We start from the raw sequence: 20,563 nt of genomic DNA, 5'->3' as shown, positions 1-20,563 counted from the left end.
ATTCACTTCGTGTGCCTGTCATGTACCATTTCCAGGAGAGTTTGGTCAACATAGACAAGTAGCAGATAATTCATAATGAGATCTCAACCATTAACGTACTCACTAAGAATCGAAAGGCAATGAAGATAAAAGACCATAAATTCTTCAAATTATAAAGTCTCGCGTTGAAGTACCAAATGCACACCAGTGCTCCCACTAAGCTCCACTACATCTCTCATCATGCTTCCTAATCCTTGTCAACATTCTTGACATCATCTAAGAATTCAGCAATTTTGTCTCCAACACCTAAGCGATATATTAATTAGTAAACCAATTGCTGGAGGTATAAATGAAAAGAAGGGTTGAACTGACGAGACATATAGCAATCCCAGGCCTGCAAAATATCCAACGTGGCATCCACATCAGCCTCGTTGATATCGAAACAGCTCTCGTCAAGATAATTACGCAAGGCTCTATTTACTTCTTCTTCCGTAATGTTCTTGGAGGTAAGTAGAAGTCTGTATTCCTCGGCTATTTTACTTCCTTCTTCGTGAAGCCGAGTTACTTTTGTTCTTGTGTGAATTGTTCGTTCAAAGCCCCACTCAAGAGCGAGCTTTGTGTACTCCCACTGAGCATCGTCGTAAAGTATCTTCATTAATTTGATCAATCTGGGAGGGCTTGTTGTCGATAGGTTAATATCTGTGGCCGCAGAAGGGTGATCGCTCCAGACTGTTTTACTAAAGTCAGGGTGTCGAAACTCTGTAATGAATTTCTGAACAGAACCATCAAGTTGATCTGCAAGGTATGAGTATCAGCAATGTATATGACAGAATGGGCAGCATGGAATCTTGATTACAAATTCCAGCATTGGCAGTATTAATTTCTGCCACCAAAATTAGAGTCTCTAATGTCGCATATACATCGATCTCTTTGATTTGTTGTTCCATTGATGTATATCTTGATTCCCCAATCGTGTTCTTTCCAGATACATCGGTTCTGTATGCGAAAGCCAGATCTGTACCAAAACATAACAACTCTGTGGTACGAGATGTCATAAAGTGTAGATCGTAAATATGTAGATCGTAGAGACTTCTAGATTCATGATCAAGGACGAAGTCGAGGAATTTCTTGGTAAATTTCCAATTATTTCCAAAGAGAAATCGAGCGAGCTCGATGAAGTCTTTTCGCTCTGTTTTCATTTTTCGTTTGTCGTCTACTGGGGGGGTAGAGGGATCGGCTTGGTATCAAAATCAGCTCAAGGTTCTACGAGATTGTGTAAAAAACTTACATTGTTGAAGAGAATCACTTGCCTCATTTCTGTTAAAGATCATCATTGTAAGGTGCTTAAGGCGTAGTTTGTGATCTGTCTTTGAGGAAATATGTATTGAATTATTGATATGTGTTGAGTACAGATCATTAAAGGTGGCCTGTAAGAATATGCTACAAAAGCTATCAGAAGTGGTTTTACGAAGTCAAATTGTAGGGAAGATCTTGTCCTTGAATATTCAAGGGAAATGAGGCTCTTTATGTGCACGTAAGACCTGGATATAGAGAGTACCCAGTCTCAAGGAAACTTTCGAAATCGAGCGATATGACTCATTGAGTTAAGTCGAATGACTCGATTCGATGAAGTGAATTGCAGCTTCTTGGCTGTGAAACAGATGTAGGCACGTGGATCCGCGAAACTTTCTAGATTCATAAGTATCTGCTCTAAATCGCTGGGAACGAGATATCTCACAACACAAGCGTTTCAATTCGAAGATCTTCAAATCATAGTATACAACGGCTGGCTATAAAAAGAAGTCACCTCAGCAGCCGGCCAGATCATGCCACTCGATGACTACACGATCGTAATTTAGTCATAAGTGGGAGCACCATAGTCAATGACGCAGAATAATGACGAAACTGAGAATTAGAGCTCAGGGAATATGAAAGGAAACCACACATGAAAAGTTTCCCCCAAAAATGCCATGAAAAGAGAAAAACAGCACTTTGACAAACATACAACCAGCCCTTACTCCGCCATTAAATATCGACCACAACACCATCTATATGCGAATTCTAAATGCAATTCGTTGCCCGCAATTTAAGACTCAAATTCCAAACACCAGAAAATGCAAAAACCATCCAAACCATCCCCCATTACTCCTCTCCAACTCCCACAGGCAAAACCCCCACATTTCCAATCGCTTGCGGATCTACAATATACAATCGTTAGACAATTTTTCTCAAATCAATGACATCACTCGAGACATATCTTCACCCACACTATCCACGCCACAATTTGACCCAGCACCAAAAATAAAGAAGAAAAAAACTCACTCCAGAAAACAAACCCACTATCCACCTCCGTCTTAATCCCCAACAATTTATCATACGTCCCATTCCCATAATACATTTCCGCCGCTTCTTCCGCCGACAAATCCGGATCCACATAATTTACATAACCCGAGAAATTCCCCCTCGGTTGCGCATCCAAAACCGCATTCGTCATCCCTTCAATGACTTCCGTGATGCGGTCATCCCACGGTGGGAGATGCGTGGGCGTGTATCCGTAATTTTGGAATACCCAGAGCGCATCCATATCTGCATGACTAGAGGAGGATGTCTCTCCGCTATCGATAGCAGATCCAGGAGCACCGTAGAGATTGATGATGGAGAAGTAGGGGATTTGTGGGGATTGATGAGAGAGGATATATGAGAAGAACGCAAGGACCGCTTCGGGGGTGAGAGGTTTTTCATTCTTGGTAACGAGGGATTTGACATAGAAAGTGTCGTGTAAATCGTAGTTTAAGAGGGGCTGGGCCAGCGGATCGGGTGCGGCGAGGGTAGCTAGTGTATCGATCCAGGATAGATTCGTGATATTCCGAGAATCGATATCGAAACCGGATACGAGTTGCGGGAAAACGATATCGCGGAAATGGGCAAGATCGCAAAAGGTACACATTCCTGTGATTGCAAGACCGCCTGCACTATTAACGTTGAACCCAAACGATATATTCGGTGTAAGTAAAGGACTTTTGAGAACAAAATCTTGCGTTTGCAAAAACGCGGCAGAGACTTTTTCGGAGCTGGAAAGCGTAGATGAGATATTGGCAGTGAAATATGTAACTTCAGTTGGTGCAGCAAGTGTTTGCATATAAAAGTGTGTGACGATGCCAAAAGCATCGGCGGCGCCTCGTAATGCGTACCAGAGATCGGTATTCTCGGTTTCGCTTGTATGGACAAATGTTCCGTTGGCGAGGACAACGTCGAGTCCAACGATTGTGTCGAGTGCTAGTCCCCAGAGACGGGAATCGTATCCATATCCGCCGTGAGTTGCATGTCCGCCTGGTTAGTAGATTAGAATGGATTCGTACCAATAGCTCACTTCCGGCATAAGTATCTTACCTATCCCAACACCAGCACATGTTCCATGCGGTAAAGCTCTACCACCCTGGGCATGAATCCCCAACGCCACATTACCCAATCTCTGTCCCGCGCCTATCTTCGCAATATATGTTTCTGTATCGTAGCACGTCAAAACCCCATCTTTCTCTCATAAAACAACAAACAGAAACTCACCCTGATCTACCAAAATCTCATCAAACCCACTCATATCCACCACCACACTCCCATTCTTCCCGCCAATACTATAACTTGCATAACTATGACCCCCACCCCTCGGCTGAACCTTCAACCCCGCCCTCGCCGCACAAACAACACTATTTCGCACCTGCTCCTGCGTCTTCGGTAACGTTACCGCCGTAGGTGTATATTGCAGACGTAAATTGAAAGGAGTAGTCAGATTGGCCCAGTTCGGAGAAGTAGCATTCGAATAGGGAACGGAGCGCGCTTGAAGACATTCTTGAAGGATGTGGGACGCCTGTGATTCGGGTTCGGAGGGTGGAGTTTGAGAGAGAGAGCTGCGGGTAAATGTGCTGAGTATAAGCGAGGTAAGGGGTAGTCGAAGGTACATTTTGTTTGGCGATTGTTTTTGGAGATTGTTGTTGTAAAATCGATAGGCTGGGAAAGGAGCGTCAGAACTAGGAGGGAAATGCTCATTCTATAGTCGCCTTATTTTTGTATAATTGCTGCGACTTCATTCCTAGCGGTGGTAGTTTTTCGTTTGCGCAAATTCATGGGCCTAATCCGGAAAATTTTCAATGCAAAATTACCCGAAACGAAGATTTCCAGCCTCATCTGACAGGACGACTCCCCAAACCCGAAAACAAGTAGGTATCACTACACAAGAAATGGGGAATTGAGAAAAACAGAATGAATTGGCTGAAAAAAGTTTTATAATTTATAACAAATATCTAATTCGGTATTCAGATGCAATTGTCATCTATACCTTCCCGCCACCAAAGACAGCTCCCAAACGCCGTTCTCATCTTATCATACGTTGAAGTATTAATTGCAAGACTGAGATAATATTATACAATCGCTTTAGCCATACCCGTCGCTTCATCAGTCAAAATCGTTACACCCTTTCTCTTCTTGAGAACATTCTCTATGAATGCCTCACCGGCTTTGTATGAACTTCTCACTAGAGGTCCACTGGCACAATATAAGAAACCAAGATCTAACGCGCGTTGACGCCACATCTCGAAAGCTTCGGGCGTAATATATTCCTCTACTTTCATATGACGCTTAGTTGGGCGCATATATTGACCGAAAGTAACGACATCAACATTGACTTCTCGAAGATCTAATCATATATTATTAGCAAGAAGTTGTGTGGAAGACGGACATGCATATCATACCTCTCAATGTTTGCCACAATGCTTCTTCAGTTTCTCCCAACCCAAGCATAATACTCGTCTTCGTAATCAACGAAGGCTTAGCCTTCTTAGCTGCATCCAAAACCTTCAAACTTTGTCTATATTTCGCTCTTCGATCTCGAACAAACGGTGTAAGTTCCTCAGTAGTCTCCATGTTATGCGCATAAACATCCAACCCACTTTCCGCAACCAACTTCACCATTTCCAAATCTCCCGCATAATCACCAGTCAAAGCCTCAACCAATATCGACGACTTCTTCTGCTTAATCTTCATAATCGTCTCTGCGAAATGTCTTGCCCCTCCATCTGCAAGATCATCTCTATCCACAGATGTCAAAACGACATATCCCAAGCCCCATCTCGACAATGCTTCCGCTGTATGTTCCGGTTCGTGAGGATCCAATGGCGCTGGCGTTTTCGCAGTCTTGACACTACAGAATCGACATCCTCTTGTGCAAGTATCTCCCATCAACATGATCGTCGCAGTCGCAGCACTCTTATCACCACCGCCCCAACAATCCGAAATATTTGGACATCTTGCTTCCTCGCACACAGTATGTAAATTCAAGCCTCGCAGATCCTTCTTGATCTTCTTGTAATTCGAATTGTCGGGGATGGGCGTCTTCAACCACTCAGGTAATCTGGTGATTTGTCTTTTCTTCCCTGGTGGTCCAACCATCGCAGTTCGCAATTCGAGTGCATCATCGGGGGTCAAAGGCTTATCTGGCAAGCCCACAAACTCTGAAAACGATGGAACGGCGTTAATCTTGTCTTTGAAGTATGTGGGACGTCTTTTCGTGATAGGTTCTGGCTTGGATGCATCTGTCTCAGTGGCGAAGGAACGTGTAGCTGTGGTAGGAATTGCAAGGATATTTCTTGATGCCTGTCTCAATGGAGGTGCATTTAGACATCTGAATCTTGGTACCATCGATGCCATCTTGAATATCCCAACTTGATATGCTGGTAATAGAAATGTTCACCGTTGAAATGTTGAGATTATTTTCTGATAAGGATGCTTGCAAATCGATGCTGCTTACATAATACACAAGACCGTTGTTATCCGATTTCATAAATCGCAGGACGGCATGTTGACATCAAAAATTAAGATTAACAGAATTTGATCTTGGTATTTGTGTTTGATATAGTTTAATAGATGTTATGCCATTGTGCAACTATTCATCGGATGGTTCAGATGTAGAAACCGTAAGACTCTTGAAATTCTTAGAAGTAACAAATATCTCCCGGTGACCCTTCATTCACCCCGCCAAAAAAATCACAGGGAGTAATTATCCCTGTCACAGCAACCATCGCGTCTTCCAACGCAAACATCAACAACCTCAATTTATTACATATCAAGCCCACAAACTCTCTCAACCCCAGAATCCCAGTTTTGCCTTCAACCAGTCCACTCGCAGCATCCACAAAAATGAATTCGCAAAACCCTTCCGTTCTTCTTTCCTCTTCTGTAGCTTCTCTACGAGCCTCTTTAAGTACCCTAGATAACAGCATTTCCATCCTCGATTCCGGCATTTCTGATTTTCCCCGTCTGAAATCCGTTTTGAGTACCACCAGAGTACGCTTCCCATTCATCATCTTCCCCAACCTTACTCAGATCTCAGATCTCCGACTCTCAAACTCCCCCAATTATAGAAACAAACCCCAACTAACACCTCCACCCAGCACTTCGAACTCACCCCCTCCACCACCCTCCACGCAGCCCAACGTTCCCTCGCCGAAGAACTCGAGCCCGCCATCGAAACGCTCCTCTCCCGCTCCGAATCCCTCATTTCCCGTCTCCAGCGCAAAGAAGAACAACTCATCGCGCGCTCCCAGCTTCTCTCGGGACGTCTCGAATCTTCCGATTCCATGTCCAATCCCACCTCCAAAGCCAGCAAACTAAGTCGCAAGAAGAGCTGGGAAATAGGGTTGAACAAAGGGAACAAAAGTCCCTTTGGAAATGGAGGGGGTAATGAAGAGAAAGCAATGAGGTTAAAGGTTTTGAGGCAGAAGAAAGAGAGATTGGGGTATGCGGTGGAGAGATTGGGATTACAGAGTCAGCAGAGACAGAGACAGTTGAGGATGAGTGTTGCGCCGCCGTCTTTTGATGGTGAGTGATCTACAGGTGTTATGGATGGGTAGATGCAGAAAAGGGTTGGAAGAACATACCGTTGATTGCAAGCTTTCTCCTGCGCTACGATGACACAGATCAAAAATTGGATATGAATTGGGTTTGGAGAGCTGGTCCGGATCCTGTCGATATGCCAGATCGCTGTCCAATGCCATAACTTGAGTGGAATTACCATAATCAGATCTAAGCAAAGGACTTCATGGCGATTCAATTCGAGCCATCATAGGGACCAGATACGAGAGTGCAGGCTATGAAGGGGTCCGGTACTTTTCACAAGAATGGTTCCAAGCGCCAAAGGGAGATGTCCAACCCGGCGTTTTGTACATGATGTTTGATGATGATGATGATGATGATGATGATGGAATGCGGATATACCCAGAATGATGTGAATAGCAATGGAGATACAGATTTTCAGCGAGAAGTCATTATGTCACTCTTCGACGGTGCTTGCTTCCTGTATAAATTCTTCTATTGGAAATTGGTTGGGGTACATATATTTAGGTAGCAAAATCAACTTCCCAAGTCTAGCTTCACTGAAGACGTTTTTGAATGTATGAATGAATGTTTATCACAAAATCTATGGTATCATATTTCTTCCCTCTAAACTTTCAATTCCCTCCCAAAACTATCCCCCCTTACTACATCCGGCCTCTCGCCCTCAACACTGCAACTCACAAGCCCTACTTCTCCTAAGCCTAAATCATCTAACCCCTTAAATCCCTCCTCAACAACCCACTTTCTCCCCTCCTTACTAGAATTTTGATTAAACAAGACCTCGCATGCAGCTCCAAGTACCAATAACCCAGGTGGTCTACTGCCCACTTCTTCAATAGCATCTACGACAGATTCCAAAGAAGTTCTTACGACCCTTTGATCCGGACACGATGCTCTTTCAATTACTGCACATGGTGTGCTCAGTGGCCATAACTTCCTACTTTGATCAACATTCCCATTCTCATCAACCACTTTTGCGTCTTCGGAATCGTGGGTGGTGAGATCGGCCACTAATCCCTTGATTCTATGAAGAGCCATCAAGAAGACCACAGTTTGAGTAGGAACATATTGCGGCGGCACGGTAGGTTTTCCCTTCCTGCCGGTCCCAGTACATATAAGTACCTGATCACTAACGCTTCTTTGTGTCGCCGGTATTCCAGCAAATAGTGGCGCACTCAGTGCGCTGGTGATTCCAGGCAAAACAACAACTCGATCTCCATATCCCTGCTCTCGGAAAAATTCAAACTCTTCTCCTCCTCTTCCATATATATAAGGGTCACCTTGTTTCAATCGTAAAACAGTTTTACCCGCTTGAAGACCAGCTAATCCGAGAGACAACAATTCCTGTTGTGCTAGTTCGGCGTTGCCTGGAAATTTGCGCGCAATGTGGATAGGTGTTCGACGGGGTATTAGGTCGAGAACTCCCGACGGAACAAGTTTATCGGCGAGGATTATATCGGCAGAAAGAATGGCTTTGTGGGTTGCGCGAGTGAGAAGATCAGGATGCCCGGGTCCAGAACCAGCTAAGATTATTTGTGGGAGTTTTGAGACGCGGGAATCGAGGTTTGATGTGTCAAGAGGAGCCGAAGTTGATGGGTTGGTGGCGTAAGATTTCAAGACACTGTCGACGTCCGAATCTGTTATCGACGCAAGCCGACGAAGGGGCCAATATTCACATATTTGAGAAAGCCATCTCATACGTCTATTTTTTGCAGCATCGAGATCTGCTTCGGTAATAAGTTTGTTGAAAGTAGAACTTTGATCTGTTTCTTCTTCATTATCCAAGTCTCCGGCTGCAGTGAGATGTGCTAAATGATCTTCTTCTTGTATACGTCTGCGAATTGTACCGAGTCGTAAACATGATTCTCCTAAATTTTTAGGAAGCGAGGAGGCTATTTCGCGACGAATTCGAGAGGAGAGTTTGCAACCTCTACCATTGGTTGTTACACCGATTTGAAGTGGCCCATCGGTGTATGTGGAAAGGAGGGAGAATGTGCAGAGATTTGATGCATCGGCTACATTTACTGGTATGCGGTTACGTTTGCAGAGTTGTGAGATATATGCACCTAGACGAATTAGCTGAATGGTCTCACACCAAATAAATAACTATACTTACTTAATGGATCTCGAGGTCCAGAGGTAACAAAGACTGCATCGACTACTCTTCCAATTTCTTCTCTACCTAGAGTCATAAGATCATTATCTTCAAATGACTTCTTCAGCCATTGTACTTCCCCAGTGTCAATTCGTTTTTGTAACGTGTAATGCAACTCGGAGGATTCAGGCGCAATGAGAATTGGTTTTGCTCCTACTTCCACGGATTTCGTACATCTGGCACCTGCTAATGGATTGCATCCAATTATAAGATGAATATGAGATGTTGCATCAATACCTGTAAGAAGAGATATTGGAGTCATGATGAATCCCGTGAACTCCTATCTGATGTTACTGTGTGGAATATGATGATTGTGACAAGAGATTAAAGGGAATAATCTTATCAGATAGATATGATCAAAGGAATGAAGATGTAGGAGAGATATGGAAAAAAAGATGAATACATAGATGTGTGAAGTAGATGTTAAATATAACTAGCATTCAATTGTCATAGAGAGAGAGAGAGAGAGAGAGAGAGAGAGAGAGAGAGAGGACTAGAAGCAAAGAACGAACTATCTCCTTACCAATTCCGTCGTCTTCTGGGTGTTTGATTGTATCTTGGGGATTTTTTGCTCAGTAGCTGTTATCGTGAAATAACGCCATCGATAAGAAATTTCATATTGCCCCTCCATGCGGGATGATGGGGGAGGCTATTCTGGAAATGGATGTTACTGGTGCCGCTTTGATAATCATAATGGGGATCATAGAATTTATATAGGTACCTAGATGAGTATAATGTTTGAGGACATTATGAGCTCGTAAGTTGGTCTTTTGTAATTTTGAAACGGGTGGAAGAGTGGAAGACAGATCAAGGCAAAGAGATCATCTCTACTTTTATTCATGCAATCACCAAATTGAAACATAACATCGCTCACAAAAATGGATATCAGTCAAATATGTTTAAAGCAGCAGCCTCCAGCCTCGCACCCCCTTCCTATGGATTAGTAAGCCATTCTCCCATTCCACCATCATTAAATCCAATCATTGCCCTTCAATTAAACATACCTTACTACCCCGCGGATATCCGGAAATGTGTAAACCACCTCGATTTGCATTACAAACTAACATTTTTGGAAGATAGATAGTAGATAGTTCTACTATTTATCTCGAGTGCTCTGGAGTGCTCTTGAATTCTTCATGTCGAAGTCTACACGCGTAAAGAATTTGTGGCAGATGTCTCATCCCTTATGCACGTTATCCTCAGGCGTTTATATTCATGGAGGCTCGGGAGGCTCGTCTATCGTAACCCATTAGGTGGAAAACATTCACATTGTGGACTCGGGAGTACCAGTCAGACGGATACATAGCTGTATACAAAAATTGGCAGCCCCCTTGTTAGCGGCCCTGCGATGCAAATGATACAAGTGTATAATTACATTGGATAACAAGTTACGATGATAATGCGGGCTTAATTGTGGTTTATAGGCTTAGTAGCTCGTAAGATAACGAATCGATCATACAAGCATTTGAAAAATCACAAACTTCAATTAATGGTTCCCCCTTTCATACTAGTAGCTGCCATCCCCTCTCCTCCCTCTTCTTATAGACGGAAGCCTTTGATTGTGTATGGTAAGAGTGGTATTCTCAACTCTTGATTGATTGTAGAATCTCCATCATCACCACACAAGCGAAGCAGTTGGACTAATATCCTGCTGATCACACGGATTAACTAGAGGGCTTCGTACATTAAATAACATGAACGAGGTTTCTATCTTTCTCATCTTGAGCCAACACGGCTCTGCCTTAACCTCTAATATCTCCAACATTGAAGCATTCTTCCACATCCTTTCAGTAAGAACAATACAACCCACCTGCGGCCACTCATATCAACCATTCTTGGTGCTTACCATGAATTTCATCCTTACTTATTCGGAGAAAAAAACGGTCAGATTTCGGCCAGATTTCGGCCAGATTTGACCATCTCAATCTCAAACACTGTTTTACACTACAAAAAAATCGAGCAACAATCGAGGCCCGATTTAACAAAATCAAACGAGACATTGACTTGTTCTCGCTTGTGAACATATTCCAGACAAAATCTCGTATATACTGAAGAGCGTAACCAAATTGTTGGCAGGTTTTACCAATGGTCAATTGAGGATTGTTTTTTCTCCACCGAATAGCCTCCCTATCTGAGTTTACCAGCACGCTGGACAAATATGTTGCCAAGCTATATATACTCCAAGATAGTCATTTCCTCAGTAATGGTTGATCAGCACAAATTCCATGGATGCTATCGAGGTAACATTCCACAGCTATGGAATCTTGTGTAATAGTTTGACATCTGCTATTTCTTTTTGAGAAATTCTCAATAGACCATCATTGACGAATACCAAGCAATTCACAATGTCGTGCTGTTCTTTAAACGCTTGTTATCTTGCTGTAGCAGTCTTGTCAGCTGCGCAGTGCCCATTACTCAAGACCGTCGGTTCCCCTTCACTTGATGAACTTGCCAGCGGTGTTTGCGCCCTACTTGGAGGTTCTGTTGCTGTGGCAAATGCTTGCAACTGTCTTACTACTGCCAATGCTCCAGGTGCTTGCGGCTCTGGATGTACAGATTCACGCGGAATTGGTCCAGGATATGCACTCTACACACCACTATCCAGTGTTCTCTGAAGCGTAGCAAAGCTTGCAGGGGAATCAGTATGTCCAGGAACTACTGGATATTATTGTCCCACGGGTCAAACTTGTAAGACAAGAACCGGATCTGCACCTTATTGTTGCAATGATAGTATGTTATTTATCATCACTACTCACCAATTTAAGCTAACTTTCCAAAGGTACGGATTGCTACAATTCACTTGGACAATGTGCAGATACTTCATGGCAACAATACAGGGTCACAATCGGTGCTAGTACTAGCAATTTTTGCTGCGGAAATGGAACAATCAGCGTATACCAAAGCACAGGTCAAAATAGTGTTGGTATTTGTGCAACTGATCGTCCTGCATTTTATACCGCTGTCAGTGCCATCTCATCGGGAAGTTGTTCTTATAGCACCTCCAGCACTGTCCTTTCGATTACTCTGTCTTCAAGTACAAGTACAAAATTAAGTTCCTCGAGTTCGCAAACATCCAGTCTTGCAAGAGATACACCAATAACTACGACCAGATCAACTTCTACCTCAACCGCAATATCGACATCTCCTAGGTCTAGTTCAACTCTGATACCAGACCCTCCGATAACTTTTACCAGATCCAGATCTACTTCTACCTCAGTCTCAGTACTCGTATCTCCTAGCTCCAGTTCGACATTTCAATCGCTTACCTCGTCAATATCATCGGTGTCGTCTAGTACTTCGATATCGAATCCGACTTCGACGACGCAAATTATTCAATCGCCGACCTCTTCTTTGCCAATGGTCACATCCAGTACTTCTTCGAGTGTGATTTCGACTTCGACTTTTGTCTCTGTCGGCCCGCTTTCCAGCTCATTCACTTCCCCTGCAACTTCAACTTCCTCATCCGTCGCCAATCAAAGTCCACCTACAGTTTCAAAATCTGATACTTCGACATCATCTACCTCCTCCAAATCCTTACTAGAAATCTCACAATCTCAACCGCAATCCCAATCCCAATCCCAATCTTCATACATTGATTCCACCACCTCCTCTTCACAATATTCCTCTAGTGTAAACAGCCTTATACCTTCAACCTTCATCGGACCAGTTACAATTCAATCCTCCATATTGAATGAAGCGGAATCGACATCTGCACCGGCGGAAAGCCCTGCAGAACCATGTGATGCTAGTTTGTGTTTATTTAGTCGAGTCATTCCTACTTCTCGCGAGCTTTGATTTTCTTAGGTCGTAAGGATGCTGCGGGGGTGGGGGGTTACTGAATGGTCATGGACGGGAGAGGAATAGATGGGTTTGAGATGGAAAGATATTCAGCTTCTTGGAGGAATGGGGTCCTGCTGCGAGTTTATGTTCCTAGTTTTGGAAATTTCTTTTATTAGTTTTTGAGAGATTGTTTGCGATTTATGAATAAAGGCTCATTTATGCATTTATAAGTCAAGTGTTAGGCCTGTAGCTCAAATGATATTGTTACTGCTCTCCTCCCATGGCTCTCTGAGATGAAAATCTCATTGTCTTTGAATCAGTCTTTATATATGTATCTGAAATGATAGTTTGCTGTAGAACTTGCGTTGATATATTGTAGATGCGATGATTAAATAGGATTTTGTTAGTATGGTGTTTTTCTTTTCTTTTATTTGATACTCTATGTATCAGGTAGATTGGGGCTGGAATTGCGTTAATAAATGAGATATTAATAAGTTTAATAACATTTTAAGCATAAACAGAGGTTTGAACTTCTCTCGTGTGATTACTACCTAGTAAATAACAGCTTCTTGGTGATGTTGATAATTTGTTTGAAGAGGATCGATACATTCTCTGATTTGAATTTATACCTGAATGCTGGCAATGAAACCTTTCATATACTAGTCTCAGCCAAAGATACTCCCTTGAATCTAGATACTCTCAATAGTTCCAGGGTTTTGAACTTTTGTCAAACGTATGATGAAAGAACCCGAATTCACCCGAGTACAGCTAATTAATGACTTGAATTCACTTTCAATAAGAGGTCTTGTATCTATGGTATGAAGATCACCTAGAAATAAAGCAGACGTCCGCTCTGGAAACACAAGAAACTCTGGCTTCAAGTGTATCTATCGTTTGTAATTCACAATTACAAAGTCTGCTGTGAGAAACTTGAAATCTATCAACGACCTTTCAAGAATAAATGTGAACAACGAAACTTCTCGCACAGCACTAAACTTCACACCAAGAAAATCTCACAATGGCGTTCGTACACCCACCAAGAACACAATCCCAATCCATTACTAACATCTCTCACCCCACAGAACCCCATCCTACGATCCCAGAACCGACGCCATCGACGCCTGGTCCGCAGAAGCAAATCCACTCAGACGCAGCCCATCCCATCCCGAAGATCCTCGATGCTACGATGCGAACATCATCCAAGTCCCCGACCCACCCATTTTCAACCTCATTCCCTACTCCAAATATCCCAGCCCCCATGTCGGAATTTTCTATGTGGAATGGGAGAAGGAGATGAAGGAAAAATTGAAAGCGTATAGCGATGCGCGTTTTTCGATTCGCATGGCGTATGTTTTGTCGCGGTTGGGGGAAAAACCGAGAGCGTATTTGGAGGTGAGGATGAGGGTTCATGAGAAGTTTGAGTTTAGGAATACGGAGGAGATGTTTGAGGTGTTGGGGAAAGTTTATGGGGTTTTGGAGAAGAGGGCGAATATGAATGTGGGTTCTAATAATGTTGATGTGGTTGCGGAGTCGAGGAAGAGGTCTTAGATTGTTGTTGTGCTATGTGAAGAATGGATTTTGGGAGAGGAGTTGGTGGGGGGTGTTTGTCTTAGGTTTACGTGTGTTTTTCAATGGCGTCCTGATACTCTTGTTGTGCAGAAAACAAATTGCATGGTTGGGATGTTGGCTGCACTTTCTCGATTGAGGTCTGCAGACTGGTTTCGTTTGGGATTGACATATGGCATGTCGTATTTGAAAAGGTTCATTGTCGGGAAGACTGGCTATGAGGAAGGCATAAAATCTTGAATTTCATGCCTGTCACTTCACATTCACATACACAAGCCAGGAATTTAAAATGTAATTTTCATATTACAGAGCCTCATGAAAGCAATATCCAGCTTCCAGCACATTGATACACATGAGCATGAAGAAATACAGAGCAAGAACCAAAGTAAAGACTTGACATTGTGAAATGAAAATTATGAATTATAAGCTAATGATATATTTTTCAAAACGACATGTTTGAAATGACCACTTACATAAAGGCAGGTATCTTGCACTCCATAGAATTGAATTCATACCTAGCAATTATTCGTCTCCGAAATAACATCATGACTTGGCGAAGCTTCAAATTCGCACCACAACGGTTGGTAAATGAATTGAATACAACGTTTTCTACCATTTTCTCATTTCTGTCATGTTTATCACACACAGATAACTTCTAGAAGTTATACCCATAATGAACTTATAAGGGATTTTTAGTCTTGCGGTCGCTCAGTTCAGTGCACATCGTCCAATTCAGATGTCGAGGATCCGACAGATTAGGAAGTCACTCGACTTCAAGATTGGTATATTACCGCCTCGCAATTTCCTTCATCTACTTCCATCTCGATCTTCGCGACGGTATGAATTTTGGCTTCACTGACCGTACATTTATAGGCAGATTACACGACCGTCTTGATGATTAGCTCCCAAGAGGGTGTGTTTCTTTCTAGTACTTCTTCTATGTATAGAATATTTGATTATTGTGGATCATAATCATTACTTTCCTCTCCATCTGTTTTGTTACGCCATTTTGCTACGTTAAAATCTACTTGATCACATTTATCGAAGCTTGAAGCATCACAGAGAATGAATACAACGAAAAGCATATCCGAAGAACCAAATTTTTATTATCAATCTAAGAAACACATTTTCCAAAAACTCCAAATTAAACATCTTTATACATTCTAGTCTAACAAATCGCATTTTACATCAGTAATTTCTGATCGCTGGGGGGTTTGACCCTGATATGAATACTCCTCAAATTCATGGACGATGCTGTCCCTGAACTCCCGTCTAAACAACCGAATACGCCCATGATCCCCTAATATGTTAAAAATCAATTTTTTAAGGGTGGCCAAAACCTAGCTATGCCACCACTACGCTGTTCCGAACATGTAATTCCATGCATGCTCAAGAAATTAAAGACTCTACAATCCCCTCTGAGGCCCTTGATTTCCTAGAATTACTTAATCAGAGCTAGTATCAAGTAAAACATCTGAAAGTTGCGGGCTTAACCGCTTTGATCCTGTACTGGATCCAAAAACTTCTTGGCTCTCCAACTTTGCATGTCCTCCATGTCACCATCTTTATTCATAACCCACAAGCAGATATCGGTACTGTGGGTTCGTGGACACGTCCCATTTGCGTTAAAATGATGAAGATGATATCTGCATTTTGTATGACTTCCCAGAAACAATGGTCCGCGAAGGAGCCCCACATCAATAGCGATAGTTCCGTTATTCAAAAGATCTTCGCGCTCCGCCTTTGTCGTAACTTTCATGTAGTCGTTTGGACGTGTATCTTCGAGATGGATCCAATAAGCGGCAAAAAGAGCTAGACCCCAGTGTGGATCTTGTTCGATATATATTTTCGTGATTTCATCTTTGCTGAAACCAACACCCACAGAAACGTGAGCTTTTCCGATGCAATCCATGATGTTGTCGGCGAGAGCGCCCAGTTCCAAGTGTGTGACTAGTCTGTATAGTGCGTCGGGGTTGTAACCTGCGTATGTGAATTTGCCCGAGTTCTCGTGGTAAATTCCGTGCAACGCTGGCAGCTTATCCTCGTGTAGCCAATCTAAAAACGCATCGAATGATTGGAGATCTACGTCAAAGGGGAGCGGAAATCTGTGATGGCTTAAGACAGGAACTCTACGAAAGAGAAGCCTTTTATTAATCTTGAACGCTTGACCTTCTACTAAAATAGAGACAGTTTGTTCGGACCTGTACTCAATAAAATCTTGTTAGTAATAATTTCAGTACACATCAATCGATGCTCATGATTACATAATCTGTAAAGCCTTCAATTGCTAAAGTGAGGTGTGATTTTCTAACGAAGAGCGATACAATTGTATGTACCCAAGCATGCAAAATATATCAAGTGTGCAGAAAGAAATCATGACATACTCTTGTCGACTCAAGCCTTCCATCTGTACCCCTTGCATTTCATCCGACATTGTTGCGTGGTGTGGAGCTTTCTCGCTTAAATGCTTGTAAATGAAGCGAATATGAGAGATATTGAATGATAGGTATCCAATGCTGTTCAAGACAGTGAGATAGTGATAAGATGGAGTCGAGAGATCTTATATGTGATGGTACCAGTTCGAGTATTCAGTAGCAGGTAGATTGTAATATCGAAGATAAATTATGGGTAAACCGGTAAGTTTTATCAAAGTGAATGGATTGAATTAGTTATTAGAGATTAAATGGTCGAAAGCGAGTAAATGTAATTGTATTATGAAAGATGTAATGAAGAAACAGATCGTGTAAGAGTTCAGAAGAAAGGGGGCGTCTGTCACCTATTTATAGGTTCGAATAATTTGTGCGGGGAACGTCGTATTTGTTAGTTTTTTTCTACCCCATGAAATAGCAATGAGCTAGACTTACTAGCGATGATCTATAGAAAGCTTATATAGTTTCAGCATTCGAATTATTCATACCAAGACTGATATGATAGCTCCTACAATCAAATTCAAGATTTCGATCGGCCCAGAAGCTTTCGAGTCCTCTCCGATCTCACACCTAGTTCAAATGGGCATGTCTTGTCATTACACACTACTTTCTATTTAGGTAGTTTACTTATCATCACTCGTCATAGGAAGGTTCTGTTTGAAATGGTTGTAGATCTGGTGTTCATTATAACAAACTTTATCTATCTCTATGCACTATGTAGTCTTGACGAAGAATATTCCCCAGATACGAGATATATATCTGCCTAAAATGCAAAGACTCACTCATGCCTCCTGCTATTGCGTGCAATAGACTGTGCTGCATTAAACAGTAGTAATCTTAAGGTTTGTTGAAGTTGAAGAAGGAAATCAGTTTTGGAATTACCATCCGGGTGTTGAAGGTTGAGAATATGTACACTTTCCTCAACTTTTTAAACTGGGAAATTTGATGCAACATCCTGAGTAATTACTGGGCTCACAGGTTAGTGTATTTTCAGCTAAGATTCAGCGTTGGGATGATCACCGGTGTTGGCTTGATACCCATGTGTGAAAAGCAGTCTTGACTGGCTCATATTCCTCAAAGGGTCGGCTATATACTTCCGATATCTCAAGTTTCAGGAAGGAATGAAGAGCACGGTTTACCCAATGGTTCAGTGTAAATCTGAACGCCATTGAATGAAACTAGAATCTTCAGACCACGGTCGTAACTTGGCAATTTTAAGGACAATGATGACAGCTACAATGAAGGTTTGTATGTAGACAAGATCTCTACGCTTGCGAGAAAAAAGTTAAGCTCCCCCACATTTTCTTTTCCTAGCGAGTGACTAGCGTATTTCGTGCCCAGAAGCCAACAGGCATGACGTAGAATTGATACTTGACTTGGCGCAAAAAACTGAGTTCAATTGCTGCGTGAAGGGTTTAAAAGTAGTGGTCTATAGGTTTAGGTTTGAACTACTAGCGGCTGAACTCTAATCCTCTAGATTGAAACTCAAATTAGATTTTATCCTGCCCTACGTCAATAAGTCACGTGGAGAGGAGAGGGAAATGTGACTTCGTTCCTGCGAGTGTATTCAGATCCCTTAGCGTAGTCCTTGCCATTAAGATTTTAGGCCACTTCGAAGATCGGTTCTTCTTATCTGATCGACACCAAAACACATGGTATTGTGTGGCATACACCCGGGCAGAGTCCATGTTATTTATTTGTCAGCGTTAGTACATTGTCTATAAATAGCGAGATCTGATTGTAATTATTGGTGGTAGCATGTTCTTATACCACCCAATATCTGTATCGCGTCGGCTCCTGGATAGACACCATCATCTTTTATTATTGACCCAACACATCCATTATTCGTGTGTAGTCAAATCCTTCTTTATCCAACAATAAGACCGGAAATAGCTTACATTTGTTTATGATCAACTAGTGAACTAGGTTAAACCTCGATTCCAAGTTCGGTATCCATATTCACCAAGCAGCGAGAATCAAGGGGCTCAAATACAAACAACAAGAGTGAGTTGATGGCTTCCTCAAGGGGAAAACAAATGGTCTTAGATATTGTAAAGATACAACCATTATTCTATCATACTTTCATACAAGTCTCTTTGGACTAGAGACTCAATCCGGTACTTTTCAATAATCTAAGCTTCAAGGTCTACTTCGATCTTTACATCCCTGATCTCAGCACCATCTCCGCCTTCATTGCTGCCAATGGCATCTTCATCTTCTTCAAAATCATCATCACTAGCAGCTTTCCAGACGTATTCCTCATCGCCAAACTCATCAGTATCCTCTGTTTCTCCGCAGAAATCATCCTCTCCATGCACATGGAAACGACATCCGCTCTTACGAGGATCCTCAATAGTGATCTCCCTACTCAAGCTTATGAAATCATCAGTGAAACCCGCTACTCCCAAAAGTAATGATACAGCATGGTTCGAAATCACCTCTTCTTTTTCATCAGTATCCCCTCGGAGATTGCACATAAACAATTCGATAGCATAAGCTCGGAGTTGTGAATTCAAGCAGGTGTTGTTGTAAATATCCTCGACGCTGCGTGCTCCGATATAGAAGTCCTTCTCATAATGTCTGCTGCGAATTAAGTCCATAATACTATCCATGGCGGTCGGCATTTCTATAAACTCTGCAAGTTGATACAACGAATACATTGTGCTATGCGGGGTTGTATCTTCGATAGAATCCAGGTTTCCAGTGTAAACCCACTCAATTATCATATCGAAGAGCTTGGGAGATCTAAATGGGAGTTTCGAGACCTTCTTTCCGTCTTTAAAACATTCTTTGAAGTATGAAGATTGTGTGCAGATTCTTTTTTTGTAAACACGAAATAGTTTCTTGTCGTCACCTCGCCCGACGTGGATATCGACCATATCTGTTCCAACTGAACTATATGTCATGATCAGCTTGGAATCCTTTATATGAGTGTGATTAACTTACTCTACGAAGAAAGCAGCAGTAGGATTTTCGCTGGTGGTCGAATCTTTATCTTCTGAAGTTGTAGAAGAGCCCGACGAGATTTCAGAGTGACTGCGCTTTCGGGCCATGGTGAAGCTTTTGAATGATGTCCTACAGCTTAATTTGATTCAAAAACTTCTGAAATAGGCTTTTAAATCTAAGAATAAAGCTTTTTATTTATGAAGTGATTGGTTTTACTTACTTGTGGGTGATAGCGGTGGCCTAATCAAGTCCTGAAAGTGACGTGCCAGTTGTCAGTCAATAGAGAATATATTTCTCGAGGAATTAATCCAGAAGGGTTTCCTTTTAATTCGTAAGCTTGGGGACTCTGAAGATTGCGAAATTATCCAAAGAATAGTGAATACTAAATTTCAGTTTACCCAGAGTCCGCAATCTTGGCCGGCTATCATGTGACGAATATCAGACTATTATTTATTTTCCAATATGTTGTTTTGACTAAAAACTTGAGTGAAAGATGAGTTTTCAACATTTCTTTCAGACTGGCGCTCAAGTTGATGGTTACAAGCTCACCCACATCGATGCTTAAGTTTCTCTCTTGAAATGCTGTAATACTGGTTCATTCTTTCACGAGTACCTGTTTACACCATGGATACTGCAGCTGTAAGCCAAGTCATAGCTTCCCCTAAACTCTGGCAAAACATAGGTCCTAATGTTCTCTCGAGGCTAGAGATGTGGGAGCTCCATGTAACACCGTCATACGGGACTTAAAGCTCTAACAATCATGGATCGAGTTCCAAGAAGCCTCATTATGGCCAAAGAAAAGGTCTCATAGAAGCATGTCAGA

At 42.2% G+C, this 20,563-nt stretch overlaps 9 protein-coding genes across 9 annotated transcripts; 3 read left to right on the top strand and 6 right to left on the bottom strand.

The window, feature by feature from the left end:
• Positions 1-226: 226 nt before the first annotated feature.
• On the bottom strand, positions 227-1,313 carry EAF02_004433 (uncharacterized protein; the record flags this gene model as incomplete). Its single annotated transcript, XM_038900481.1, has 4 exons — positions 227-285; positions 352-774; positions 836-1,216; positions 1,268-1,313. 4 exons carry the CDS (start codon positions 1,311-1,313, stop codon positions 227-229), a joined length of 909 nt encoding a protein of 302 aa, XP_038760188.1.
• Positions 1,314-2,121: 808 nt separating this feature from the next.
• Positions 2,122-3,937, bottom strand: EAF02_004432 (uncharacterized protein; the record flags this gene model as incomplete). Its single annotated transcript, XM_038900480.1, has 4 exons — positions 2,122-2,177; positions 2,302-3,309; positions 3,370-3,483; positions 3,544-3,937. 4 exons carry the CDS (start codon positions 3,935-3,937, stop codon positions 2,122-2,124), a joined length of 1,572 nt encoding a protein of 523 aa, XP_038760187.1.
• A 457-nt stretch (positions 3,938-4,394) lies between these two features.
• Positions 4,395-5,679, bottom strand: EAF02_004431 (uncharacterized protein; the record flags this gene model as incomplete). Its single annotated transcript, XM_038900479.1, has 2 exons — positions 4,395-4,669; positions 4,725-5,679. 2 exons carry the CDS (start codon positions 5,677-5,679, stop codon positions 4,395-4,397), a joined length of 1,230 nt encoding a protein of 409 aa, XP_038760186.1.
• Positions 5,680-6,168: 489 nt separating this feature from the next.
• Positions 6,169-6,857, top strand: EAF02_004430 (uncharacterized protein; the record flags this gene model as incomplete). Its single annotated transcript, XM_038900478.1, has 2 exons — positions 6,169-6,315; positions 6,423-6,857. 2 exons carry the CDS (start codon positions 6,169-6,171, stop codon positions 6,855-6,857), a joined length of 582 nt encoding a protein of 193 aa, XP_038760185.1.
• A 613-nt stretch (positions 6,858-7,470) lies between these two features.
• EAF02_004429 (uncharacterized protein) lies at positions 7,471-9,281 on the bottom strand (the record flags this gene model as incomplete). The annotated part of the gene is made up of 2 exons (XM_038900477.1): positions 7,471-8,930; positions 8,981-9,281. The coding sequence occupies 2 exons, from the start codon at positions 9,279-9,281 to the stop codon at positions 7,471-7,473; spliced, it is 1,761 nt and encodes a 586-aa protein (XP_038760184.1).
• A 2,083-nt stretch (positions 9,282-11,364) lies between these two features.
• EAF02_004428 (uncharacterized protein) lies at positions 11,365-13,047 on the top strand (the record flags this gene model as incomplete). Its single annotated transcript, XM_038900476.1, is given in 3 exon segments — positions 11,365-11,623; positions 11,642-11,749; positions 11,799-13,047. 3 exon segments carry the CDS (start codon positions 11,365-11,367, stop codon positions 12,812-12,814), a joined length of 1,383 nt encoding a protein of 460 aa, XP_038760183.1. The 3' UTR covers positions 12,815-13,047.
• Positions 13,048-13,817: 770 nt separating this feature from the next.
• EAF02_004427 (uncharacterized protein) lies at positions 13,818-14,347 on the top strand (the record flags this gene model as incomplete). The annotated part of the gene is made up of 2 exons (XM_038900475.1): positions 13,818-13,822; positions 13,882-14,347. The coding sequence occupies 2 exons, from the start codon at positions 13,818-13,820 to the stop codon at positions 14,345-14,347; spliced, it is 471 nt and encodes a 156-aa protein (XP_038760182.1).
• Positions 14,348-15,854: 1,507 nt separating this feature from the next.
• Positions 15,855-16,799, bottom strand: EAF02_004426 (uncharacterized protein; the record flags this gene model as incomplete). Its single annotated transcript, XM_038900474.1, has 2 exons — positions 15,855-16,566; positions 16,750-16,799. The coding sequence occupies 2 exons, from the start codon at positions 16,797-16,799 to the stop codon at positions 15,855-15,857; spliced, it is 762 nt and encodes a 253-aa protein (XP_038760181.1).
• Positions 16,800-18,926: 2,127 nt separating this feature from the next.
• EAF02_004425 (uncharacterized protein) lies at positions 18,927-19,847 on the bottom strand (the record flags this gene model as incomplete). Its single annotated transcript, XM_038900473.1, has 2 exons — positions 18,927-19,689; positions 19,741-19,847. The coding sequence occupies 2 exons, from the start codon at positions 19,845-19,847 to the stop codon at positions 18,927-18,929; spliced, it is 870 nt and encodes a 289-aa protein (XP_038760180.1).
• Positions 19,848-20,563: the final 716 nt, after the last annotated feature.

Source organism: Botrytis sinoallii, assembly GCF_014898435.1.
Source record: "Botrytis sinoallii strain Bc 23 chromosome Unknown BSIN_006, whole genome shotgun sequence".
NCBI lineage: Eukaryota > Fungi > Ascomycota > Leotiomycetes > Helotiales > Sclerotiniaceae > Botrytis > Botrytis sinoallii.
Note: the sequence above shows the minus strand (reverse complement) of the source record. Positions and strands in the feature narration are given on the sequence as shown.